Raw genomic sequence first — 25,885 nt, 5'->3', positions numbered from 1 at the left:
CCTGGCACTGTGTGCCGGGTCATGCTCCGACTGTATTCCCCCCAGCGGCCCCGAGGGCCGACTGAGCCGAGACTGGCCAACCCGAAACCACCCGTGTCTTGCCCTTGGGAGCAGTGGCGGGGACGTTTCCCGCAGGGACGGGGCGGCGGGCGCAGACGGCGCGGACGGCGCGCCGGGTGCGAGGAGGCCGCGCCGAAACCTCTTCCCCTCTCAGGCCCACTTCGCGCCCAGCACTTGAAAAGACTAAATTAAACCCCCACGCCGGCGGCCCGAGCCTTCGGTGACTTCTCACGCCTAGGAAAGCCGTGCTCCCTCGTAGGGAGCCGCTCCTCCTCGGAGCGCCGAGGCCGCTAGCGGGTCTGCGCGGCCTACGCGTTCTGCCGGCGTTTGAACCCCGGACCCCGCGCTGGCCCCTGGCTTCGCGGACCCGGGTGAGCGCTGGAAAGGCGGCAGGCTCGGGAGAGACGAGGTCTCCACCTGGGCGGCCGATGGTGTACATTAAATTCCACCTGGGGAGGGAGGTGGTGACACTGGGTGCGCCCGGGAAGGCGAGATGGCGCGGGCCGCGGGTTGCGCGCACCGTCCATGAGGCAGCTGCTGGCCTGGCTCACCCCGTGTCTGTCGGTGGTCGCCTTTATCTAGGAGGGGCCCCTTTGTGTGTATATATGTATATATGTATATATATGTATATATATATAATTTAAAAAAATACAGACGGCGTGGCGAATGTATCTTTTAAAGGGACATGAAGGGTGAAACTAACGAAGAGGGAAAGAAATTACTAGAAAAGTCGCGGCGGGATAAAACCGGGACAGAGGAAGTTAAAGGAAAGACGATCGAGGCTAGGTGTCCCTGCACCAGCTTCTTGACCCGCCCAAAACAAAGGGGGTGTTAAGGCAAGAATGTAGACTAAACGCTGTGGGGATTTTGGAGACCGCCTGCAGAACTGCAAATACGGGGGGGGGCGGTTTTAAACTATCGATTCCTCCTGGAGGCGAGGTGGGGGTTGGAAGAGGCGGGAAGTCGACAGGGCAATTTCTTTCCATAGAGCAGACAAAAACCTGACCGCAGGGCACCTTGTAGTTTGAGCAGTGACCTGATGACCCCGCTGGCCAGGTGTAGACAGCCTCAAGTCCTAAATGTTTGCATTGTCCCAACTTCCCGGTTGCCTCGGGTTTAATGCCCTTTCACTCTGCGTGACAGTCGATTAGTGATTACTTGGCAGACCAGCCCGAGACCCCCGCGCGGGGAGGGGACCGAGGAGCGGGGGAAGGAAGACCGTGCCGGCAGTCAAGCAGGGATGGAAAATTAGTTAACCGGGATTAACTGTCCTCTCCACTACCTTGTTAAGAAATCGCCTTTGAGCTTCTGGCTTAGGGGAGGAATGGTGGATTTTTGGTGGACTTCTCTGGCTGGGAAACTTGTGTCTTCCGCCTACGGAGGAGTTGTGGGTGGGGGAGGGTCGGTGGAATTGGATGAAGGGACCTTGTGCCATTTCTTTCAATTAGGGAAATTTATCAGGAGTAGAGCGGAGACGCTTTGGAACACACAGAGACTTGGAACCAGTTTAGCTGATGAGAGGACAAAAGGAATAATATTACCCAATTTGGGAAACCCAAGGTGGAGACAGCCAGGAGCAGCAGTTTGCTGTGGCAGCACCCGTCGCATTACCGGGTAGACTGCCGGATGTGGAGGTGGCTGGGTAGGGTGGGGGTGGGGGTGGGGTCGCCTTTGTAAGGATTTTCAGCCCTTTCTCCCTTCCTGGAGTGAGAAAGAACGATGCCCGTAGCAGGGACCTAACGGAAAAGGGCTACTTGTAGCAACATTCCATCGTGGCTGGGTGGCTTGATCGTCTTCTCTCTCTCTCTCTTTCCCTCCTCTTCTGTCCCTTTCTTCCTTTGTGGAATCTTTGCTGGAAGGAACAAGGGATTGTGCAGGAATTCACAGCACGGGGGTATTATTGGGGGTCACATGTCCAGCAGGCTGCAGGGTGGCGAGGCGAACCCCTCTCTCCAGGAGCCCTGAGAGAAAAGTTCAGGTGCTGGGCTTAAGGGCAGAAGCCACCCTGGGGTTGGGTTCTTATTGTTTGTGACAGGAAGAAATCACCTACAAATAGATGCTGCTGTGAGGTTTTACCTTTTTTGGTACTCAGTTTTATAGAAGCCCTGATCAAAATGGAGCACGCATCAACCATTTTGAGGCACTGCTCTTGGGGGTAGATGGATAAGTTGGGTTTAATTGGCAAAATTGAAATTGATTCTCCCATGGAAAATGTAGTTTGGGTTAACTGTATTAGTGGCTGGTTGGAAAATCGTCTTGGGAGGTGAGTCTGACCTCCTGTTATTTTGGGGGATTTGTCTTCTCAGATCTCCACACCCCCTTCCCTCTGTCAGTCTGGGTTTAGCCACAGATGTTTTACCGCAGTACCTCGCCCCCGAATGCCTTTAAAGTATAATTTGCTTTAATTATAATGTTAGGGGATTAAGGGATTGGTTCTGGGAATAGCTTAATAGAGGCAAAACTTGCAGCCAAATTAATTGAAAGTTTCTTCTTATGAGGGAGAGGCTGCCAACCATATGGAATATCGTTACAGAATGAGATGTCAGAAAAATACATTGTGGAGATTTAGCAATCATTAAATGTGAAAATGAAGTGGAAATAGAGATGTGTCTACAGCATTGCCATGCACTAGCATGGATTTGTTTAATGTAATTTTCTGTTTTATTTGCAATCACTGAGAATATTTGATATCCTACTGAGGAACACTAATTATGTGACAATATATCATCCAGAAGATAATCCCATCCCTGCAAATACATATTTATATTGTGTATTTCATTTGCTACTGGACTCCTTCTGTTAAAATATCATCTAAATTACAGCCTTACAATGATAACACCAAAATTATCTCCAGGATATTTTGGAATTTGCTTTTTTATTGAGGAGGTTACTATTTTTGAGCTGTCTAAGCAGAAAAAGAACAAAGGAGATTTTCAAAGATCCCCCAAACCACCAAATAAAACAAATAGTACCTGTCGTAGGAGCACTCTGGAAAAGAAGCAGAGAGAAAGAACAATTTTAGGTATACTCATTTCTGATGTGAAAAGGATGTTCTGGTTTTTTCCTAAGCTGCTAATCATTTGTCAAGACAAGCTAAAAAAAAAAAAGGCAGAAATTACATAACAAAATATCAGTATATTGATGTATTTGTGAGGCATATCAATAGATATAGTGATAGAGAATATGATTTACCTTAAATGGGATGCCAATTTTTTATATTAGAATTTTCCCAGTATTTTTGTGACTGCCCCAGCTCTCTGCTTAATGTTGTTGCAACCATCAGAAAATACCATGATGCTCAATGTGCCTTTTCTTCTTAAGTTTTTAAGAATTAATATTGGAATTATGTGCTTTAGAGATGCTGTTTATGAATTATTACTAGGTTATGAAAAATCTCTCAAGAGGAATTTTGTAAAAACATTTTGGAAAATTATGTTATGGTCTCTTCAAGATACACTGGTTTAGAGTAAGCAAAAATATAAAAAAAGGAAACTATGCATTGTTCAATAAAATGAACTGTCTTTAATGACAAAGAGCTGGGACTGTGGACCACACCACATTTGTCATGATTTGTCATGTAAAATCGAATCCAGGGTCTCCACATTTCCTTGTGTGGATTGCGCAGGTGAATCAGTCCTTGGTTCCTTTGGTCACAGTTATCAGGTAACTTAAAAGGGGAATTGTGACCAGAAAACAGGATTTTATTGTCAACCGTGATGGTGGCAACTTCAAATCGGAAAGTTTTCTTTTTGAAATGTTTATCCAGTAGCAGAACTTATAACGAATATAATTTTAATTTAACTATACCCCCGTTTTATTTCTTAGACTTGGATATTTCAGAACATTAGGTATGAGGTCAGGCAGACATGCCAAAGCTTCGTGTGTCCCGTGGTTTTACCTTTCTGAATAATTTTAGAATTAGTCATTCCCAGACTGAATCAATGAGCGCCCCCACTGAGACGATTTCCCAAGCCTACCTTTTAAAAATCATCTTCCTTTTTTCTTACTCAGGAAACCTGAGGCCATGGACCAGCAATGTCTGCAATTTGACTGTTGTTTTCTCCTCCCCACATGCAGGAAAGGAATGGAAAATTCCAAGAAAAACATTTGCACACTATTTCAATTGTCTATATGATTCCTTAAAGCTCCAACTGGTTTCTGCTTTCAGTTAGTCAGTAAAGACACGTAACAAATGAATAAAATTAAATGTTTTTGGAAACATACATTGGCCAAATGTTATTTGAGACAGAGCAAAACCTACTTATTCCTGGAGGGAAGTCACCAGTAAAAGGATTTGGGGTCAAAGTCCCAGGTAGAGGTGGCTTTGGTTAGGCACTGGTGGGAACTATGGGGAGCCCCTTATTTTCATAACCATTGAAATGTAGACAATGTCCACTTCCTGGGGTGTGTGGGAAGAGTAAAGGAGTGTGAAGATTGGAAAGTACTCAACACAGTTCGGAGCGCTGGTGACTTTAGAGACTAAGATCAGGATCACAGCTCCCATTTTGCTAAGAGAGCTGCCCTCAGCGAGCTGGGGCTACTCTTGCTGTCCCAAGACAAGAGGGTCGTCTCAACAAGTGGGGGTATTGTGGAGCCTGGGAAAGGGCCCCCTGGAAGTCCCCCTGGAAGTCCCTTGGAAGTCCCTTGTCCTGAACACTAGGCTATCAAGTCAAATTGTAAAACAAAGAGAGGAACTCTTAATCCAAAAGACAGTTAAAAGTAAAGACAAGTAAAAAAGCAAGCCTTGCAAGACTCCAAGGTGGAGCCTGAAGTTCAAGTTTTATAAAACATCAATCTGGTCTCAGAGCACTAGTAAATGAGCATTTTTCCTAGCAGTACAAAGTAACTTAATTTCTAAAATGTTAACGTAATGCATCAGCACAATGATTTCAATAGAAATATCTGAAATTCTGATTCATTTCCCCAGAAAAGTGCATTTTCTTTAGTACATTTTAGAAATTGCTGTCAGATGTGTTGGTTCTAGTTTTAGTCTCTTTAGTGGAATTTTTTTCCCTTCACCCTGTTGGTCTTTTGTGACCAAAGAGATAGAAAACATCATTTTTTCAAAGAATTAAAATCTATCAAACAAACACAAGCCCTGGGTGAAATGTTTCATGGTGGCCTCTGGATCCTAGAATCCTTTCCAGCGGTTGCTTGGAAATGAAGAAGTCTGAGTGGGGAATAAAAATGCATGGGACATGTTATATCTCACCTGAGGGGTGTGGGCAAATTGGTCTTCCCCAGACCACATCAGACCTTTTGATCTCTGCCACTTCCCAGCTTTCTGAAACTCACTAATGGAGGAATTGGGGAATGTAGAAATAGAATCTATTTTCTGATGGGCCACTCTGAAAAATAAGCCCAGGGTGCCCCTTACATAGTCGTTCAGGTGCTCTGAGGGTGGCCATCACACCGTGATCTCTATAAGTGTCCTTGAAGAAGTAGATTATGGCTACTGGTGAAGGTTCCTGAGCCAGTACTTATCAAATAAGAAATAGCCAGTCTTCCTTTGGGCATTTAGATGTTGCTAAGAAAAATGCTAGAAGCCTCAAATGTTAATTTGAACCCAATCTACCCTTACCAGGGCACATTATAGCAATAATGAAGTGAAGTCAAGCAGTCACTAGTCTCAAACTCCTTGTTTTCGCTATTTGCAGGTAAGGAAGAGACCAAGGGCTAGTAGATTCGCCCTCATTCTACAGAGGAACGAATCTACCAGAATTCTTTATTCTGAAAAGACAGAATTCTTGTAATACTGTATCATCTGCTGTTTGTACTCTGTGATTATGTTGATTAGAAAAGGATGCACATATTCCAGATGCTTTAGCATTAAGGGAGTGGAGGACAGTTTTGTTTGAGAGGGAGCTGAGGGAGGGACAAAGGTTGATTGGAAAATCATGAAGCATGCAATAATTTTGATACACCTTAAATATATACATTCATCTTGTTGGCAACTGACCGTGAGTCCATGGAAGGGAGCTAGCCACTAGGCTTGGATAACAGATCGAGGTGTTTTATATTTACATCTGATGCAGTCACAGCACAGCCTCCCTGAAAAACTGATACTATTATCCCCATTTTAGAGATAAGAAAGTCAAGCCCCAAAGACACATTAAGTGATTCACCCAAGATCACATACAGGGTAGAATTAGGATCTGAACTCAAGTCTGACTCTGGTCTGGGATTTATTGTAAACATTTTGGCAGACATAAAGATCTGGAGAGCGAAACTCTAAATAGAACTGAAAACATTCAAATTCTCCCAATATTTTTTAACCCTCTCCAACAAAGTATTTGAAAAAATGTTTCTACTTCTCTCTACCTTTCTATTTCACTCACACCCCACCCCAGGCTTGGACAGCTCCCTCACGCAGTGAAGGCTTCCTTTCATAGACAAAGCTCAGGTTCAGAAGAATTGGCTTTTTTCCCAGAGGGACAGTTCCTCATCCTATGAGTGAGGGTGTGTGTACATGTTTGTGTGTGTGTGTTTGTATACATGCATGTTTATGTGTCTGTGCTATATGCCTGTCTTTTAGTATATATGATTATGTATGTGTATGTCTGTATGTGAGTGTGGTTTGTGTGTGTGCCTTTGTATCAGTATCTGTCTCCAGATGTGTCTTTGTTTATTTGTGATTGTCTGTGTTTCTCTGTGTGTACATGTATGTGTCTGTTATAAGCATGTCTGTGTGTATAAGATGTTTGTGACTTTGTATGTATGTGTCTGTATGAGTGTGCATGCGAGTGTGTGTGTCTGCACAGATGGTAAGGGTGTCTGTATGTGTGTGCACGTGAATTTAGGTCTGCGCCTGGAGAAGGCTTTCCAAATTGTCAAATAATAATAATTGATTATAAGTGAAAAAAAAAAAGTGAAGACATGTTGTTCTTTGAAAGTTTCCCAGATAGTTTATATTCTTTTTGTTTTTGTTTTTGGTTTTTTTTGAGTTGGAGTCTCACTCTGTCGCCCAGACTGGAGTGCAGTGGCCGCTCCCGGCCACCGCAGCCTCGACCTGCCGGGCTCCAGTGATCCTTCCACCTCATCCTTCCAAGTAGCCGGAATTACAGGCATGTGCTACCACGCCGAGCTGATTTTTTGATTTATTGTAGAGATGAGGCCTCGCTGCCCAGGCGAGTCTCGAACCCCGCAGGCTCAGGCAATCCACTCACCTCAGCCTCCCAAAGGCGTGGGATTACAGGCTGAGCCACTGAGCCCGGCTAGTTTATATTCTTTACTAATCTAAATAACTACCAGGGGGCTGTGTAGCCTGGACGAGGAGGCCCTGGTGGATGGGCCCTGCTCATGAAGAGTGAGTTGTACAGTGAAGAGTGAGTTGTCCAGAGACCTTGGCAGTACTGGGGCACCACTTCCTTTGCATGCCTCAGTTTACCCTTTGTAGAGCCCCAGCAGAAAGCATCACCAGAGAACACTTATGGGAAGATAAGGTGAAAACTTTCACCTGAAACGAAATGACTCTTCACATTGGGACTGAGTTTATAGATCTGATTCTGTCTTTAGTGACTCCAAGGACCTGCTTACATCCCAGTTTTGAAGTGGAATTTCAAGACTCTAAATATTGTGTGAAATATCTCTCTCTCTTTTTTTTTTTTTTTTTGAGTTGGAGTCTCACTCTATTGCTTAGACTGGAGTGCAGTGGCCGCTCCCGGCCACCACGCCTCGACCTGTTGGGCTCCCGCGATCCTTCCACCTCAGCCTTCCAAGTAGCTGGAACTACAGGCGCATGCTACCACGCCTGGCTAATTTTTGATTTATTGTAGCGATAAGGTCTCGTCAAGTTGCCCAGGTGGGTCTCAAACCCACGGGCTCAGGCAGTTCACTCACCTCGGCCTCCCAAAGTGCTGGGATTACAGGCTGAGCCACCGAGCCCAGCCTGTGTGAAATATCTTGAGCCCACTAGGGACCTGGGCATCCTCTTGCCCCTTGGAAATGCCGGTGACGACTTTATTTCTGACAAGAAACATGTATAATCTCTGTTTAGGCTCTCAAAATGGTAAAATAACCATAATTTATTGTAAGTAAAAAAATAAAATAAAGACTTACATGTTGCTCTTTGAACATTTTCCAGATAGTTTCTATTCTTTACTGATCTCCACAACTACATGAGGGCTGTGTAGCCTGGAGGAGTCTGAGGTCATAGGTCTCTACCCCCTCACAGATAGGGAAGGATCTGAACTTGACAGATGCCACCAGTAAGCAGGCACCTTGCAAGTGGTGGAGGGGACCCTTAGACAGGGGCTGGCTGTTTCCAACCCTCCCCAGGCATTCGGTGTGCATCTGTATGCACACCCAAACCCTGCCCAGAGAATTTACATTTATGCTTCAAGCATTTCCATTTGCCCAACTGCTAGGGGACTCAAGAGGCCAGTAGTCATCTGCCCCTGGTTACTGTACACAGAGCATCTTTGAGACTCTCTCTCTGCCTCCATTTCTCCTCTGTAAAATGACAGGGTCAAGTCAGGAAGGTGATGGCTCAGGCCCCTTGGTCTCTCAGACGGGGCTCAGTCCATCTTAAGGAAGCCAGCAGCACAGGCTGTTGGTTCAAGTTCTGGTTCCGCCACAGTAGGACCTTGGGCACATTGCTCGACCTCTCCAAAGCTCAGTTTCCTAGTAAAATGAGGATGCCAAAACCTTTCTCAATGAGTGTGAATTATTGAGGTAATACACATTCAAGCCCTGACATAGTTCAGAACAGGCTCTTGGTGCCTGGTTTTATTATTATTGGTATATTGTGAATCTTTTCAACCATTTCCAAATTATCTTTGTTTAATCCCTGATCTCAAAAAGGACAGTAGAAAAAGCTTTTGATGTTTAAACTTAAAGGGCACCCTTAGTATGTCCCTTACATTTTTTGCCAAACTCACGGACCCCAGTTGGTTCCAAGGCCTCTCTGTGAGGATCTCTAGTGTAAGCAGCCCAGGCTGACCCAGCGGACGCCTCCTCCACGCTGGAGACTGCAATAGCCCGTTTATTTGCTCTTAGTGCTATCTGTCCCTGAGCCTGCTCTGCTTACAAGCCTCTGGAGCGCCCTGCCGCGCCGCCTGCATACATTAGTCCTAATGTATTCTCTCTTGAATACTCATCATATTAAGGCTCCTGGTAGATACCTTGCTCGAAATAAATTTTATGGGCATACATCCTCGCCCTCATCCCCCGCATTTGTGACTGGGAGGAGAAATACAGCCGCATCTTTCCAGGGAGGGCAGGACAAACAGCAATTAGGCAGGCATCGGCAGCCCTTCTTGCCTAGGAGCTGAGGGAGTGAAGGGTGTGGGCCAGCGCACCCGGCACACCCAGGGCCAGTGAGGACATTCTCCATCCCGGTTCCCAAAGGGCTAAGTGGATTTCCTGTGTCAGGCTCCTGGAAATCCTGCCATTTGCTCACACAAAGAAGCCCCTGCCCAGACTCTCAAGGCTGAGGTCTGGCCCTTGCAAGGTCATGCCAAGCAGTCTCCAGCCATGACAATGCCCAGCGGCTGACGGGGCCCAGCAGGCACACCGTACTGCACTCTGGCCACACATGGTGGGCCTTGGTCATATGTTCCTGATGACTCTGCTCCTCCTTTGTCCTTAAATCACTCCCCTGAGCTGGGAGGGCCTCTTGGTTAGGTCGTCCCTCCCCTCCCCTGCAGGATGATGCCAGAGCAATCTCCTCCACGGCTCCTTCCTTAAGCCTTTCTGCTGCTCAGAGCCTGCAACGACTCCAAACCCAGTGCATGCCAAGAAACCCACACCTCTTTCCCTATAACCCTTTTGACCTGAGCTTTCCCCCAGTATCCCCTGTCTGAGGCTGGGCATGTCATGCCACAGGAGCTCCTGGCCATTGACCCCTCATGGAATGGCCACCTCCTTACTAAAACCTTTCCTGGCCCTCTAGGGAGGCCAACTAGGCCCTGATGGTCCCTGGAAAAAAACTGGGGGTGTGGATGAATGAGTACCTGCATGGAGACAGACAGGCATGGCCTCAAGCCTGTTGCAAGGTCTCTGCATGGGGCGGCCATTCTCTGAACCTCCATGGGAGAGTCAGGACATCCATGCAGGGATTCTTGTGAGGACTCAATGAGATAATGTCCATGAACATGGGTGCCTAACTCTCCTTTTCAGGTTACTACCATCATCTCCTAATCATAGCAAGCCCTAAGTGAGCACTTACTGTGTACAGGGCCCTGTCCTAAGGATGTTACACGTATTGATTCAGTTGCTCTTCGCAACAATCCTGCTAGGAACTATTGTCACCATCACTCCCCTTTTACAGGTGAGAAAACTGAGGCAGAGAAAGACTAAGTAATTTGTCCAAGTTTAAAAAGCAGAGCCAGGATCCAAACTCAGGCAATCGGGTTCCAGAGTCCACATTCTCACCCCATGTCCTACCTGTACCCTCTCACTAAATGGCTGGAAAGCAGTTACCAGCTTTCCTGCTTGCTGCACGGGAAGGCTCATTAGGATGAGGTATTGATCACACTGATCCATGGGGTCTGCTGCAGTTCATTAAGACTGAGATCTTCTCTACAGGAGCACCCTCAGTAGGCAATATGCACTCAGCTCTTTGCTGAGCACTTCGGGACTCCTGGTAAGTAGTTATTGTTGAACAATGTAGTTCTCAAGGAGGAACACTGTTGAGATAGAAAAAAAGAGTCCTGCTTGTCCTGGGCCAGTTAGCAAGTGTCAGGCCTACAGGTGTCCACCTTGGTGAGATTCCTGGCAGTTTTCATAGGGTATTTTGGTCTGAGAAAGGGGTCAACAGGCAAGGTATCGAACAGGTCTGACTTCACACAGACACTGGTGCTGTTGAGCCCTGAAGGGAATAGCTGGGTCAGGGTCTAATTGGGTCCAAGGTTGGCACTTACGTGTATGTGGTTAGTGATGGTGTTTAATGATTGTCCCAATACTGTCTATACAGTTTAAGTGAAAATGCTTTAATACTTGAGAAAGCTTTCTCTATACATAGGTTTAGATATGTTTAAAAGTTTTCTCAGTGCTTGGAGGCTGATTCTCTTATGTTAACACTTTTAAATCATATCACAAGCAACAAACGTGAGATGAATAAAAAACATGCATGGTTCACGAGAGAAATGGTTTTACTACTTTTGTTGACATTGTGGAGTATGCAGGAGAAACTAATGAAAAACCGTTCCAAGGGGAGCTTCTTAGGGAGAATTTGGTCCATTATTATCCAACATGAAACTGTGGAGCTACCCTTGTGTGCCAGGCACTGTGCCAGGCAGCGAGGGTACAAAGCTGAGAAAGAATCACTGCCCCCACCCCCTGAGGATTCTGCCTTCTAGTGGGCAAGACAGCGTGTAGACACACCTCAGCAAAAGTGCTGTTTATAATAGAGGGGAGAAGCCCCTGGGGTCACTTCATGAGGCCTGTATCAGGAGGGTAGTATAGGGGGCCAAATGCCTGTGCTTTTATGCTTTTTTTCTTTTGTTAATTTGCTACTTTCTTTCTCTCGCTCTCTCTCTCTCTATTTTTTTTTTTTTTTTTTGAGTAGGACTCTCACTCTTCCACCCAGGCTGGAGTGAAGTGGCCCACTCATGGCCACTGCAGCCTCAACCTGCTTGGTTCAGGTAATCCTTCCGCCTCAGCCTTCCAAGTAGCTGGAACTACAGGCATGCACCACCACGCCTGGCTAATTTTTGTTGGTTTATTGTAGAGATGAGGTCTCACCAAGTTGCCCAGACTGGACTCAAACCCCTGGGCTCAGGCAGTCCTCTTGCTTCGGCCTCCCAAAGTGCTGGGATTACAGGCTTGAGCCTCCGCATCCAGCCATCTTCTCATTTTTTTGAAAAATACAGGGGAAATGGCTAGAGATGCTAGCACCATTAGTTCATCCAATCGTAGAAGGTTGACCATTTTGTAGAATTTGAAATGTTCAGGGGCCAGGCATGGTGGCTCACGCCTGTAATCCCAGCACTTTGGGAGGCTGAGGCAGGAGAATTGCTTGAGGCCAGGAGTTTGAGGCCAGCCTGGACAGCATAGTGAAACCTCATCTCTAAAAAAAAAGTCAGAAAAGCCGGACATGGTGGCATGTGCCTGTAGTTTTTTGGGAGGCTGAGGCAGGATTGCTGAGCCCAGGAGGTTGAGGCTGTGGTGAGCTATGACCCAGACACTGGGCAAAAGAGTAAGACTCTAACTCAGAAAAAAAAAAAAATTCAATGACCCAAAAGCTATCAATTACCCAAGAAATCCCTTGGTAAAGATGGATGGTAGAGAAACAGACCTTGAATAGGAAGTCACCCAGGACAGGTATGGGATGGGGCAGTGGTTAGGGCTCAGTTGCAGATAAGAGAATCCACTTTCACTATTTAAGTGAAAAGTGGTTAATCACCATGTTAAGTGGCTTTCAACTCAGTGGAACCAGCCGAGTGCAACCTCCAGGAATAAGTCCCCAGCTCCCAGCAGTCCATTGCCTGGGCCATGACTGACCAGGTCAAAGAAACAACGCCTCCTCCCCTCTGCTGCAATCCCGCCTCTCAACTGGTTCTGGGTTCTGGTCTCTCCTGCGTGAGTCTGATTGACAGACTCAATCAGCGTCAGCCCCGGAGCTGCCAGGGCAGCTGGAAGGCAGTTGCCAGTTCACCCGCCTGCCGCACAGGAAGGCGCATCAGGATGAGGTATTGATCACACTGATCCATGGGGTCTGATGCAGTTCATTAAGATATTGAGATCTTCTCTCCAGGAGAACCCTCAGGCCTGGGCTTCAGTCGCCACCAGCCCCTCATGCATATCATTTGCTTTGCAGACCAGATGGTCTCTCAATCCACACCCAGGCAGGGCTGCCTCTGGGGGCTGATGTTTTCAGCATAGCTTCTAACCACTCGTAAAAATGTCATGGAAACAAGTGAATGTTGCTGGGTCTTCCTGGCCTCTTGGCTCTGGAATTGCAGCTGGTAAAATGGGTTTAGCTGCTGCTACTAGCCTTGTGATGTGCCCTTAGAAACAGGTAAACCTTCTGGACCAAAGTCATCCCAAGCCAGAACACACAACTTGGCCAGCAAGGCAAGAGTCAGCATTCAGTCCCCATCTGTCCCCATGATCAGGCACTTTTGTGCAGTGTGTAATCTGCACAACTGTATGTAGCAGCCCTGGGGGTGTGGGTTATGTCTGTTTCACCCAGGGCGGAATGGGAAGGCATTCACATAGTGCTTGGCCTGGTTAGCAAGGCTGTGCAGAAGGCTCACATGACATCCTCTCCTCTGCCCACAGAGATCCCCCAGTGTGCCGGCTGCAACCAGCACATCCTGGACAAGTTCATCCTGAAGGTCCTGGACAGACACTGGCACAGCTCTTGCCTCAAGTGTGCGGACTGCCAGATGCAGCTGGCCGACAGGTGCTTCTCCAGGGCTGGGAGCGTCTACTGCAAGGAGGACTTCTTCAAGTAAGTGGGAACCATGTCTGCAACTTCCTGCTCCTAGCCCTGGCCCGTCTCTGGCTCCCCCATGCGGTGAGGGGAGTTTGTAGTGAGGCAGAATCGGGAGGGTGGAGGGACCCTCCCGGCTGTGGCGGGTGAATCCTGGTGGTGAAAGAGTGCCCTAATTGAGGTCCCCCTTCAGGTCCCCAGCCTGTCACTGCCCAAGGCCTACTTGAGCTCTGCAAAGGGGCAGGGTGAGGAGTCAGCAGAGGGCATGGGCCTGATTTCTCCAGGGTGACTGTCGAAGGGTTTCTGCAAATCCTGAAGGGAATTGGTCTTCCTGCCTTAATGCATCGGTACCTCAGGGCACTTGGTTGTGACATTCCTGCATCTTTCAGAACAGGTGCTTTGAGGTTTGTGCACTGCATCTAGAGGATGCCTCAAGGCCTTAGAGGCTTTCTGGTCAAGGCAGACTCTGTCAGCATCATCACTCTAGATGAAAACATGGACAAGTAGTATCATGTGATGGTTAAGAGACCAGACCCTGCCTGGGTTTGAGCCCTCTAATTAGCTGCATGCTCTTGGGCAAGCTACTTAACTTCTCTGTGCCTCAGCTTGTTTGTATATAAAGTGGGGCTGACAGTCCCTGCCTCATGGGGTTGTGATTAGCTTTAAACAAGTCAATTTGCATGAAGTCCTTAGGACAGTGTCTGACGCCTGAGTGTCAGCTCTCAGGACTGGTCTGGGTTTTTCATTCTGGAGTTGTGTCCATCAAAAACTCTTTTGGAGCTTTGGGTCAGGGTGAAGGGCCCTCCTAGAGTTTATTTCCATGGCATTCAGTCCGGGGCTTCTCTCCTGGAACCTGTTATCCGAGGCACTTAGGCTGGTGTCTTGGCCAACACCGACCAACCAGCAGCAAGCAAAGCCGAGGACAGGAGGTGAGGGCCACGGGTCAGTGACACTGAGTCCCGCACTCAGGCCCGCCAGCCATGGTGGCCCATGGGGTGCCAGGGAGGCCTGACCAGCCCTGAAAACATCCAGTGCGAGTCCTCAATCCTTGGAGGTAGAACACGTCCTCCAGAGGTGCATGCTGACAGGGAGTGGGGGGTGGGGCATGCCAGTCCTGGGCACAGAGCATGGCTTCCTGGGTCCTCCCGAGAGCTGCGCTGCAGGGGATGGGCAACTGGAACTTCTCAGGGCTCACATTTCTCTGGTGCAGTGTGAGCAGAAGAAGACATGCAGAAATCTGGGTGTCTCCCGGGCAGCTCCCTGGCTGCCTTCTGCTCTCGTGGTGTGCACGTGTGCATGCGTGCTCCTGTGGGGTATGTGAATATGTGTGCACACTCCTGTGGGACGTGTGCATGTGTGCGTGTATGCTCCTGTGGGTGTGTGTGCATGTCTCTGTGTGTGTGTGTGTGTGTGTGTGTGTGTGTGTGTGTGTGTGTGTGGCAAAAGGCAGGGCAGTCGCCCGCGCAGGCAAGTTCTGGATGACTGAGTGGAGGTCCAGCCTGGGATCTCCCTCCAAGCCCCTATGTACTGCTCCCTTCTTCTCAACCTTCCTTTTGCCTTCTCTGCCCTGACCCTCATCTGGCTTCCTCTTTCCCAGCGTTTAAACAGGTCTGTTCCCTCCACCTATGTCCTTTCTCAGTGTGTAGCAAGGGCTTGTGTCTGTCTTCCTCCGCAGTGATGCCCTGGTCAAGCACCATGACAGCACTCATGGGGTGAATTTCAGGGTGTGTGTTTGTGTGTGTGCATACATGCACTTGTGCATTGTGTACCTGGGTGCACATGTGAACACATGTGTGTGTAAGGAGAGCAGGAGGAAGGGCCTGGTCCGGGTGGGGTGAGCAGCCCTAATTCTGTGACCAGGGCACCATCCTCTGGGGTGTCTCTGCAGAAAGCTGCAGAGAGCTCCAGGGAGGAGGCAAGAGGCCGCCTGTTTGTCCATCTAGGGACAGGGTAGAGCTGGATGTCCCTGAGTCAGATCTCAGGACTGCAGGGTTTCTGGCTGGCTCAGCCTGGCAGTCAGGATAGCTTGTGGGGTGCAAGGGAAGCCTATCAGGGCCATGGGCCCAGGACTTCATCGCCAGGGCCCCCTCCCCACTACCACGAGTCCTAGCACTGCCTCAGGGACTGATCTGATTTTTGGCCCTGACTGCCTGGCTCTGGGTTTGGAAAGGGAGGTGAAGCAGCAGCGGCAGCAGCGCGGGTGCAAGTCTGGGTCTGGGAGAATTCATGGTAAAGAAAGAGGGTCCCGGCCGGGCTCGGTGGCTCAGCCTGTAATCCCGCGCCTTGGGAGGCCGAGGTGAGTGAATTGCCTGAGCCCGTGGGTTCGGGACCCGCCTGGGCAACTTGGCGAAACCTCATCTCTACAATAAATCAAAAAATCAGCTGGGCGTGGTAGCGTGTGCCTGTAGTTCCAGCTACTCGGAAGGCTGAGGCGGAAGGATTGCCGGAACCCGACAGGCCAAGGCTGTGGTGGCCAGGAGCGGCCACTGCACTCCAGTCTGGGCAACAGAGTGAGACTCCAACTCAAAAAAAAAAAGAAAGAAAGAAAGAAAGAGGGTCCCCTAGACTAGGAGGGGCCCAGAGTGTGGGCTGAGGAAGGATCATCAACGAGCCCTAAGCCCAGGACCAAACATAACAATGATGGTTCTCCACCCAGGCTGGTGCCCCTGAGCCCTGCCTCCGTGGCCTCTCCACACCATGGGCCTTGCTCAGTAGAAACCTCCCGATGGGTTCCCACCACCTCCCTGTTGCCCACAACTTTCCCGCTAGGTGAACCAACCGACCTCACAGCAGAGGCCCCACTCCTGCTCTGTGTGCTACAGAACATTCCAGATGCATTCACGCCAGCACAGCCTTCCGCCTGTCCTAGCTGACTGCTTTCTTTGGATACCTGATGCCCAGAAAACAGGACGCCCTTTCCCCAGGCAGATTTTGCATGCCCCTCCTCCACACCCCGGCCAGGCGATCTTGCCCTCCAGGAGTGATGCCTACTCTCATGGGTGCCCGTCCTCCATTGCTGCTTGGAACCCTGCTCCTCGGCCTGGGCCCTGGCTGAGGCATCACCCCCTCCCTCCACTCTTACGGATGACTCAGCACGAGCCGCTTTATTCTGCTCATTTCTCACACACCAGTTTTGTCCTCCTTGTTGGCTTGAGGAAAGGGCTACATTTATTTATTTTTCCATCCCCCATGCAAGTGTGTGGCTCTGAGCTTTACCCATAGGCTGTCACTGGTTTGATGCAACAAGTCAGTTACGTAATGAATCTACCAGCACGTTTGTGACCCATTCCTTATGCACCTTGCATGGTGTTTTAGAGTCAGGGAGGCCCAGGCTGCTTTGCCAGTTGCCTTATTTAGCCACAGGATTCCCCTTGCTCCTGGGGACTGCTCTATGTCTTAACAGGACCCACTCACAGAGCTGGTGTTCTTGTAAAGCATGGGAGCTGGCCACAGCCTCGGTGCTGAATCCAGGCCAATGACTTTGTGAAGGGCGCCATGTAGGGAGGCATTCAGGCTTAAGGGTGCCGGTGAAGGGCGGATCAGAGATGAAGGCTGGGTGACTCTGAAGCCCCCCATGAGGACACTTGGATTTGCAGACCCCACCCAGCTCTTTCTGGCTGTTTGATACAGATGAGCACAGCTGTGGGTCCCTCAGGTGAAGACAGAGAGAGAAGGAGTTGGCCAGGGTCAGATTGGCTTCACCTTCTGTCCCCAGGGGTCTTAGGACCTGCTGCTCGCTTGAGGCTCAGGGGCAGCCAGCTCCTCAAATCTCATTAGAAGTCACCGGGCACCTGCTTCCAGATGGCATGGCGGAGCACACACATGCAGTGGGAGAAGGCGGGGGCGTGCAATGCCTGGAGCCCCAGGCTCCTCCTGGCTGCAGAAGTCACATCTGTGGCAGCCTCTGAGAGGAACGGCAGGTCCATGTTCTGGAATTTGCCCATCAGACCCCAGAGTGCTCTCAGCTGTGGGTTTGAAAGATGCCTAGTCAGAGCCAGGAGAACCCTTTCTCTGCACTCCTCAAAGAGAAAGAAAAAGAAAAGCACCATCCCTTTTGGGTCCTCCCAGCCCTATTCGGAGGTGGAGGTAGGGCTCACGGGCCTCCCTGGTCAGCACTGAGGTCCTTGTTCCTGGGTCAATGTTTTCCTCTCTCTGCTCATAGCAGGGGCAAGGTCACTCTGGGCCCTCCTCCAAGTGGTGCTCTCTGTGCCATTTGCGACTCTAGCCAGTGCTGTGAAGAGAGCCCCTGGAGGGATGGGGCCTTCAAGGTCCCTGATCTGGCTCACCTCATTTCCTGCTGATCCTCTGGCCAAGGTCATGCCAGGGTCCCATAAGAGCCCATGTCTAGTATGTCACTCTGGTCCCCGGGCTCTTCCTGTGTCCCTGGAAGCTCCATTTGGGGAGAAGCCATAGATGAGAGAGTTGAGTTTTGTGACTAGCATTATGTGGGGGATCGATGGGACCTGTGCCCCCAAATGTCCGACCCACTGCCTGCCACACCCCCTTTGGAGAATTAGACACGACATCTTGAGGGACTTTGGAACTCAGGCCACCAATAAGGCACCTGCAGATGCCCCAGGAGGGCTGAGAGCCCGAGTCACACAGGATTTCTCCAAGAGCAAGAAAATTCCTTGCCCAGTCACACTGAGTCACCCTCGGGGCTTGTCGAAAGTGTGGGTTCTGGGCCCAGAAGCAGGAGACAGGGGGAGCATTTCTGCTTTGATGCAAGCATCCCAGGTGAGTCTTCCGCACAGGGTGGTTTGGGGCTTCCCCAGTCTTCATCTGGGCGATGTGGTGATATTGGCAACTGGCAGCAGAGGGCGATGTTGGTGTGTAACAGACGAAGAAAGAAGTATTGTTGGGAGGTTGTACTCTGCGGTTGTTGCATTTTTTCTTTGGATGATGTTGAGTTCTGTCCTGCTCAGTAACATCGACTGGCTTTTGCTGTTGTTTGTTTTTGCTTCTTGGGTCTTCTCTCCAAGGAAAACAAAATTTTGAGGCCCAAGAGGAGAGACACTGCCTTCACTAATGTAGCATAGTGGGACTTCAAGTTGCTGAGTCCAGTGGGGGCTTTAAGCATCAGGAGAGCCCACTCCTCAGGCAGAGGGTGTCCTAAGGCCTGTTATAATTTGCATCACAAGCAGAGGAGGCAACAACTTCTTGTACTGCCTTTGCTAAGCATGTCCTTCCCAGACCACGTGTCCAACATGTCACAAGTCCCATGTCTCCAAGAAAAGGGGCCAGGACCTGGGGAGATCAGGGGTCTGGGAGCAGAGCTTCTGGGTGCTCTCGCCATCATCACCTAGGTCCTGGGAGGAGACAGGCCCCCTTCCTCTGACGCATCGGGCATACAGGACAGGTCCTCTGCTCTGGGAACTGAGTTCAAGGGCTTGCCTCTGTCCGTGGCCAGCTGAGCGCCCTTAGGCAAGTTTCTTAATATCACTGAGCTTCAGTGTCCTTGGGGAAAAATGGGAATTTGAGTAGTGCTTATCTAAGAGACCTGGCACATAGGAGCTTTTTGAGAAAGCGAGTTATTTTACAAGCGGAATGGTTTGGAGAACCCTAAAGAGTTCAGTTGAGCATTTTATTTTATTTTATGAATTGGAGTCTCACTTTGTCGCCCAGGCTGGAGGGCAGTGGCACACCCACAGCCACCCCAGCGTTGACCTGCTGGGCTCCGGCGATCTGTCCGCTTCAGCCTTCCATCTAGCCGGAATCGGTTGAGTTATTGTCTTTTTATTAGCTGTTTGTCGGCAGACAAGTCACTAGTTTTTTCTGGGCCTCCTTCCCTAGTCTGTGAAGAGGGTCTCACACCAGCCCACAGGGCTGAGACAGTGTGCACACCATGTTCAGGGTAGGGTGAGGTGCTCCCACATACTCTTGACCTTCAGCCCCAGAGGCTGTCAGAGTCCTCGCGGCCTGCACGGCCTCTCCTGTGCTTCCCCACAACCAGCTTGGAGAGCGTCCTGTGGAGATGGCCGTTCCCTGCCTCAAGCTCCTCAGATAGCGGTCGGGGTGGCCTGGCAGAAAGGGGAGGCACACGTGTGTGCCTGGATGAACCGCAGGGCACACATGTCGTGTGGACTTCCTCGAGGATTCGGGAACAAATTGAGCGCGGGTATGACACAGGTGTGGCTTCAGAGTCTCAGGGAGGCCCACGTTCACACGGGCTCTTAAGGAAAAGGAGACGCCTTTGAGGACATTCCATGCTTGTGGGGGCCTCAAGCTGTGCCCTCCCCCACCAGCGTCCGCACTCACCTACCTGTCAGAAGGGCCTGTCAGAGAAAGTGCCAGGCGCTCTGAGGCTGCTGCCACCCGGGAGGTTCCTGTCTAAAGCGTCATGCTTCCAGGGGATGTCTCCAGGCGGTGGGCAGAGATGGGCGCTGCTGGGGGGAGGGAGGGCCACAAGTCGCTGGAGCTGTGGGCGGTGGGGCCAGACCAGAAGCTCCCTGGGCTCTTTGGGCACCCCTCCCCCATTGAGCTCCAGCGGGTGGCTGTCAGCCAAGGGCAGGTAGGCGCGTCCTTGGAGCTGGAGCTGCACTGATTTATCCCCGTGGTTGGAACAGCCTGTCTCCGCCCCGGCCTGCACTGCGCTTGGCCCGGCCACAGGGTGGATTGGCTGGCTGTGGATGGGCCTTCACCGGTGACCTCGGTCCAATAGCTCCGGCGACCAGGGTCTCCATCCCTCATCTGGGCAGTGGGCAGGACTGTCCGCCAATGTGGGGAAGGCAAGCTCAGGCTCTCTGTGGGGTGGACTTCACAGGGAGAGGGTGCTGGGTTTGAGTACAGGCTCAGTGTGAGCTGAGGGTGTCAAGCCCGCTCTGAACCTCACTTTCCCATCTCTAAAATGGGAGTAAAAATGCCTACTTTTTTGTTACTATAATATTGGGGGAACCCATCCATTAATGTTCCATCTAGTAATGGGTATAGGTTTAGGTATGGAGTTCTTCCACAAGAAATTAGGACTGTGTTCCACATAAGGGCGGAGATCTGTAGTCGGGTCGTGACAACTCCAGTCACTTATGGATACATTAGTATTAGAAATAGGGAGAGTTACCTTGGAGGAATACATACATTCTTTCCAAGGAGGGAATCCAAATTCAGGGTGCACCGTAAGCCAATCATTTTCGGTATTTGAAGCTTGATGTTCCCTGTGAGCTGTGCAAGTAGGAAATTCAGAGGAGTGCTGTCAATCAGGTGGACCTCCAAGGTTGGCTCCCAACACTATAAGGGTAAGAGGAAATAAGTTCTTAGCTACCAAGGTTAGTAGCTATTTTTTTTTTTTGAGTTGGATTCTCACTCCATTGCCCACTAGGCTGGAGTGCAGTGGCGCGCTCACAGCCACCCCAGCGTCAACCTAGTAGCTATTCTTATGAAGGTCGTGATGACATATCTATGCAGGGAGGAGAAAAGAAGAGAAAGGGAAGGTCCTGGGGTCAGAGGCTGGGGGTGATGAAGCCGCAGAAGGTCTTGGGCCAGACAGGGGTCCTGGGCTGGGTGGTGAGGCCGCGTTCGGCGGGGAGTGGCAGTCCGGTGATGGAACAGAGGTGTGCCTCTCAGTGTGGGTGGGTGGGAACTGATCTGATACTGTCCCTCCCTGTGTGGGCAAGAGTTGCAAGTTACAATGCAGCCCTTGGTCCTCACTTCACAGAGCAGGCCCAGCTCAGGCAGTAGGGTCCAGTTGTGTCTGTGTGGCTGTCACACTCCTTCTAGCTGCCTTGTGCCCTGTGGCCCCAGCAAGAGGCTGCTTCTGGAGTTGGTCACAGATCCAGTCTGAAACCAGACTCTGGCTGAGCCACCTTCTATTTCTGGTAGCTACACACCTGCCAGGCCACACACAAACACACACACACACACACACCAACGATGCCCTAGCACAATGTGCTCGAGGAACACACGGGGGAGGGTCTCTTTGACGTGTGACTTTCCATAATTTCTGAATAGTTTATAGTCTAATTCCCTCGCTAAGCAAATTAAACCTTTTAAGGTAACGATCAGATGGTCCAGAGAGTGGCTGTGCGTGTGGACATTTGTAAGATTCAAACGCACTGGTGGGACCAGACCCACAGCCATTTGTGACGGCCAGTAATCAAGGCAGAAGCAATTACTTAGCCCAGCATTTCTCTGGGGACCGCAGGCTGTATATCAGCAGGTGATGAGTCTGAAGATGATCTGCCTGCCCGCCCCAAGCACTCGGGTTCAGCTGCACCACCCGGGCCACCCTCCCAGAGTCGAGTCTGGGGGAGGCCTCCTGCCATCTGTGGAAACTGCCTCCTGGGCACTTTTCTGGCTTGGGGGAATCTATGTGGTGCCAAATAATTGCACATCAGTCTGGGAATCAGGTGGTGTCTGGGCTGTGGAAACGGGGTCCCCAAGCAAGGGGGACATGGGAGTAGAACGTGTGGGCAGTGTTCTTTTGTCCCAGGCACAACATGGTAGCCAGCAGCGGCAGCCTCGTTCTCTCTCTCACTCTTGCTCTCGCTTTCTCTCTCTCTCTTTTTGAGACAGGGTCTAGCTCTGTCCCCAGGCTGGAGTGCAGTAGCGTGATCATAGTTCACTGCAGCCTTGAACTTCTGGCTCAAGTGATCCTCTCACCTCAACCTCCTAAGTAGCTGGGACCACAAGTAAGAGCCACCACATCTGGCTGTTTTTCTATTTTTTTAGAGATGGAATCTCACTATGTTGCCCAGGCTGGTCTTGAACTCCTGGCCCCAAGCAATCCTCTCATCTCAACCTCCCAAAACACTGGGGTTACAGGTGTACACCACCACACCCAGCCAGCAGCCCCATTCTCATAATCACTGAGGCTTGGCCCCTCTTCTACTCACCCCTACTTAGCCATTCAGGTGCCAAAGGCCCTCCCTGGTGGTTCCTGCTGCCTCTGTCTCGTCAGGCCCCTGTCTTCATGCCTTTGCACTACTGGAAGCCTCTCTACTTGCTGTACTTCCTCCCCTCCTCAACTAGTATGTCCCTTCCCACCAGCCCTGTCTCCAGTCATGTGGCATCCTGAAGCCTCCCAGGGGCTTGGCCTTCAAAGCCTGTGATTCTGCTCCACCTCATTTCCTGCTGGTCCTTCGGCCAAGGTCATGCCAGGGTTCCATCAGAGGCTGTGTCTACTTTGTCACTCTGGTCCCCAGGGGTCTTTCTGTGTCCCTGGGAGCTCCATTTGGGAAGAAGCCGCAAACTGGAGTTGGTTTCTGTGGCTGTCATTATGGGGGGGACTGGGTGGGGTGGGCAACTGTCAGTTCCACCACCTGCCACACCCCTCTTGGAGAATCAGGCCGTAGTTTTGAAGACTTTGAAACTCAGGCTACCAATAAGCCCCCTGCAGATGTCCCAGGAGAGTTGAAAGCCTAAGTCACACAGGATTTCTCCTAGAGCAAGAAAATTTCTTGCTCAGCCTCACCGGGTCACTGTCAGGGCTTGTCGGAAGTGTGGGTTCTGGACCCAGAAGCAGGAGTCAGGGATGGCGCTTCTGCTTTGAAGCAAGCATCTCAGGTGAGCCTTCCACACAGGGTGGTTTGGGGACAGTTGAGCTGACACCTTACAGAGGCTGAACCCTGGAGTGAGGAGGGCACAGGAGGTGCTGGGGGAGATGGGCAGGGAGGGGAGAATGACCTTAGGCCCACCAGCTGACCACCCCATGCCTATGATCATCGGTGAAGGGGAATAATAGCATTTGCCTACAGGAGCTGGTATGTGGTGTACACGAGACAGCACATGTGAAATTGCCTGGGACATGTTACATGTTTCATGCATGTTTACAAAAACACAGGAGGATAGTCTGGACTCTTGCGGAAGGGGCTCAGGACCTATGTGTCTGTTGCCTCTTGGGATGCAAATCTACCCCCAGCTGGGAAGGAGAGGGCCTGGGGCCAAAGCACAGGGAGAGTTGGGCTCTAGGCCTCCTACTGCCATTAACCTCTCTGGGCCCCAGATTTCTCCTCTATTAAATGAAGGGGTTGGACTAGGTCACTAGTTCTAAATCTTTTCCAGCAGTATTCATCTCAAAAGAATAGTATTAGGGCTGACTGCAGTAGCTCACACCTGTAATCCCAGCACTTTGGGAGGCCAAAGCAGGAGGACTGCTTGAGGCCAGGAGTTCTGGCCCAACCTGGGCAACATAACAAGACCCCATGTCTACAAAAAAACTTTAAAAGTAGTTGAGTATGGTGATGCACACCTGTAGTCCCAGCTACTCAGGAGGCTGAGGTGGGAGGATGCTTGAGGCCAGGAGGTTGAGGCTGCGGTGAGCTATGACTGCCCACTGCATTCTAGCCCGGGTGACAGAATGAGACCTCATCTCTAAAATAAATAAATAAGTAATAATAACATTGAAGCTCTTTACAAAGAAAAACATTCTATAAAAAAAAACCCCTTTACTCCCTAAAAATAAAAACGTTATATGAAAATCCCCTCACAGGTAGGGGCCATTCTGGTAGACTGGGGAGGTAGGTGCATTGACTGTGTGCCCATAGCAGTGGCTGTGTCCCCACCCCCAGGCAATAACATTCTCTGGTGTCAGGCCTTCTCCAAACACGACCCCTGGCTATGTGTAGGGAAGGCTGGCTGTGTTGGGCCGGAATGCCATGCGCCCAGGACACGGCCATGGCCTTAACAGTGGGCGGTGATGTGTGCTGGAAATATCGGTACATACAGTAACAGTAAATATCAGCAACTTTCCTGTCAAGTGTGGTGATAGATAAAAGAAATACACGTAGGGACATGTCAGCCGGGGAAGAATATATGGCCTGCGGTAAATCATGGCCAGGCAATTAAAGCATAAAATCAACTTATGCAGTATTTTGTTTCCTCAGGGCTGCGTGCCAGACTGTGGCAGCTCCCACACACGGGGCTTGGGCTGGCCCCTACTAGTGCCCTCCCATAACCAAGAAAGGGAGGTATCCCCAAGAGGGTGCGGGGTTCACACCCCTGCTCCACCATTCATGGCTGTGAGGCCTCAGGGGTGCTTCTTACCTGCTCTGAACTTCCCCATCTCTAAGTGAGGAACGTGTGTTAATGCATCCTGTAGGAGGGGACACTCACTTGGCTATTCAGTAAATATTTCCTGAGTTCACAGCCTGGACCAGGTCCTGCTCTGGGAACTGAATACAGCAGTGAACGAAACAGATAAGGGCCCTGCTGAGGTCGAGCTTTCCTTCTAGAAAGGAAGGAAGACATCAGTCAGTACACAGTGAACGCACAGTGCGTCTCTTGAGATGAGCATTCTGGAGAGGGGAAGGGATGTGCTGAGGGGAGGGAGTACAAGGATGTCCCCCTGAAAGGTGACATTAAGGGCAGGGCTGTAGGAAAGGCAGGAGTGAGCCATGCAGGTGTCTAGGGAGGAAGAATTCCAGCAGAGGAAGCAGGCAGGGCCCAGGAAGTGGTGACTGGGGTGGAGTGAGCAGGGGCTGAGTGCGGGATGGAGGGTGAAAAGGTGATGATGCGGTCTTGCAGGCCATCGAGGGGCTATAGGCCAGGCATGGTGGCTCATGCCTGTAATCCCAATACTTTGGGAGGTGAAGGAGGGAGGATCACTTAAGGCCAGGAGCTTGAGACCATCCTAAGCAACATAGTGAGAACCTCATCTCTCTCTCTACACACACACACACACACACACACACACACACACACACACACACACACACACGTACACAGGAACCTGTGGCTTTGCCCCTGAGATGGAGCGCACCTTGAGCAGGGTGTACAAGGGTGTGACTTCCCCGGCTGTGGGTACAGATCTGTGGGGGTGGGGGAGGGCCAAAATGAAGCCAGGAGGCCATTAGGAGGCAACTGGAGGTGGCCTGAGCTAGGGAGGTGGCCATGCAGATGTGAGAAGTGGTCCAGCGCATGACGTAATTGTGGGTGGATAGAATCAACAAAGCTTGCAAACACATCAGATGGCGTTATCCAAAGGCTTAGGCTCGAGTCATGGGAAATGGAAACCCCCCTATCTGAGGTGAGGAGGACCTCAGAGGCGACTCCACACAGGTCAGGAGTTGGGTTTTGGACATCCAAGCAGAGAGTCTGAGGCAGCAGTGGGTATACTGCCCTGGAGGTCAGGGGTCTGGGCTGGATGTGTTGCCCCCGGGGGCATGGAAAGGGCAGGGAGGAGGGGAGAGCTGGAGGACGGGCCACAGAGGTTCAGAGCCAGGAGATGCAGTGTGCCAGGTGGGAGGAAAGGTCAGGGGAGAACTGCCAGACTCAGTAAGGCTGAGGTCAGGGAGGCCATTGGAATGCTGCTGTGGGTGAGGAGGGCGGCACATAGACTGGGCAGGGGCTCGGGGCCTGGGTGTGGAGCTCTGCTGAAGGGTGCTGTCTGAAAGGAAGGAGGGAGGGGTGGCCGGTAAAGGTAGAGGTGGGGGCAAGAGAGGATTTTTTAAAAATTAATTTACAGCCGGGCTCGGTGGCTCAGCCTGTAATCCCGTGCCTTTGGGAGGCTGAGGT

The 25,885-nt window shown here is 50.6% G+C and overlaps 1 protein-coding gene across 1 annotated transcript in view; it reads left to right on the top strand.

The window, feature by feature from the left end:
- Positions 1–13,259: 13,259 nt before the first annotated feature.
- Positions 13,260–25,885, top strand: part of LHX4 (LIM homeobox 4) — a 28,921-nt gene continuing 16,295 nt past the window's right edge. Inside the window, exon 1 of the mRNA XM_008066242.1 lies at positions 13,260–13,456. Within this exon, the coding sequence (XP_008064433.1) occupies positions 13,260–13,456 (197 nt within the window). The remainder of the gene's footprint in view (positions 13,457–25,885) is intronic.

The sequence above is a fragment of the Carlito syrichta genome, unplaced genomic scaffold (genome assembly GCF_000164805.1).
Source record: "Carlito syrichta isolate Samal-C Ts95f unplaced genomic scaffold, Tarsius_syrichta-2.0.1 Scaffold308869, whole genome shotgun sequence".
NCBI lineage: Eukaryota > Metazoa > Chordata > Mammalia > Primates > Tarsiidae > Carlito > Carlito syrichta.
This window is presented reverse-complemented; position numbering and strand designations above follow the sequence as displayed.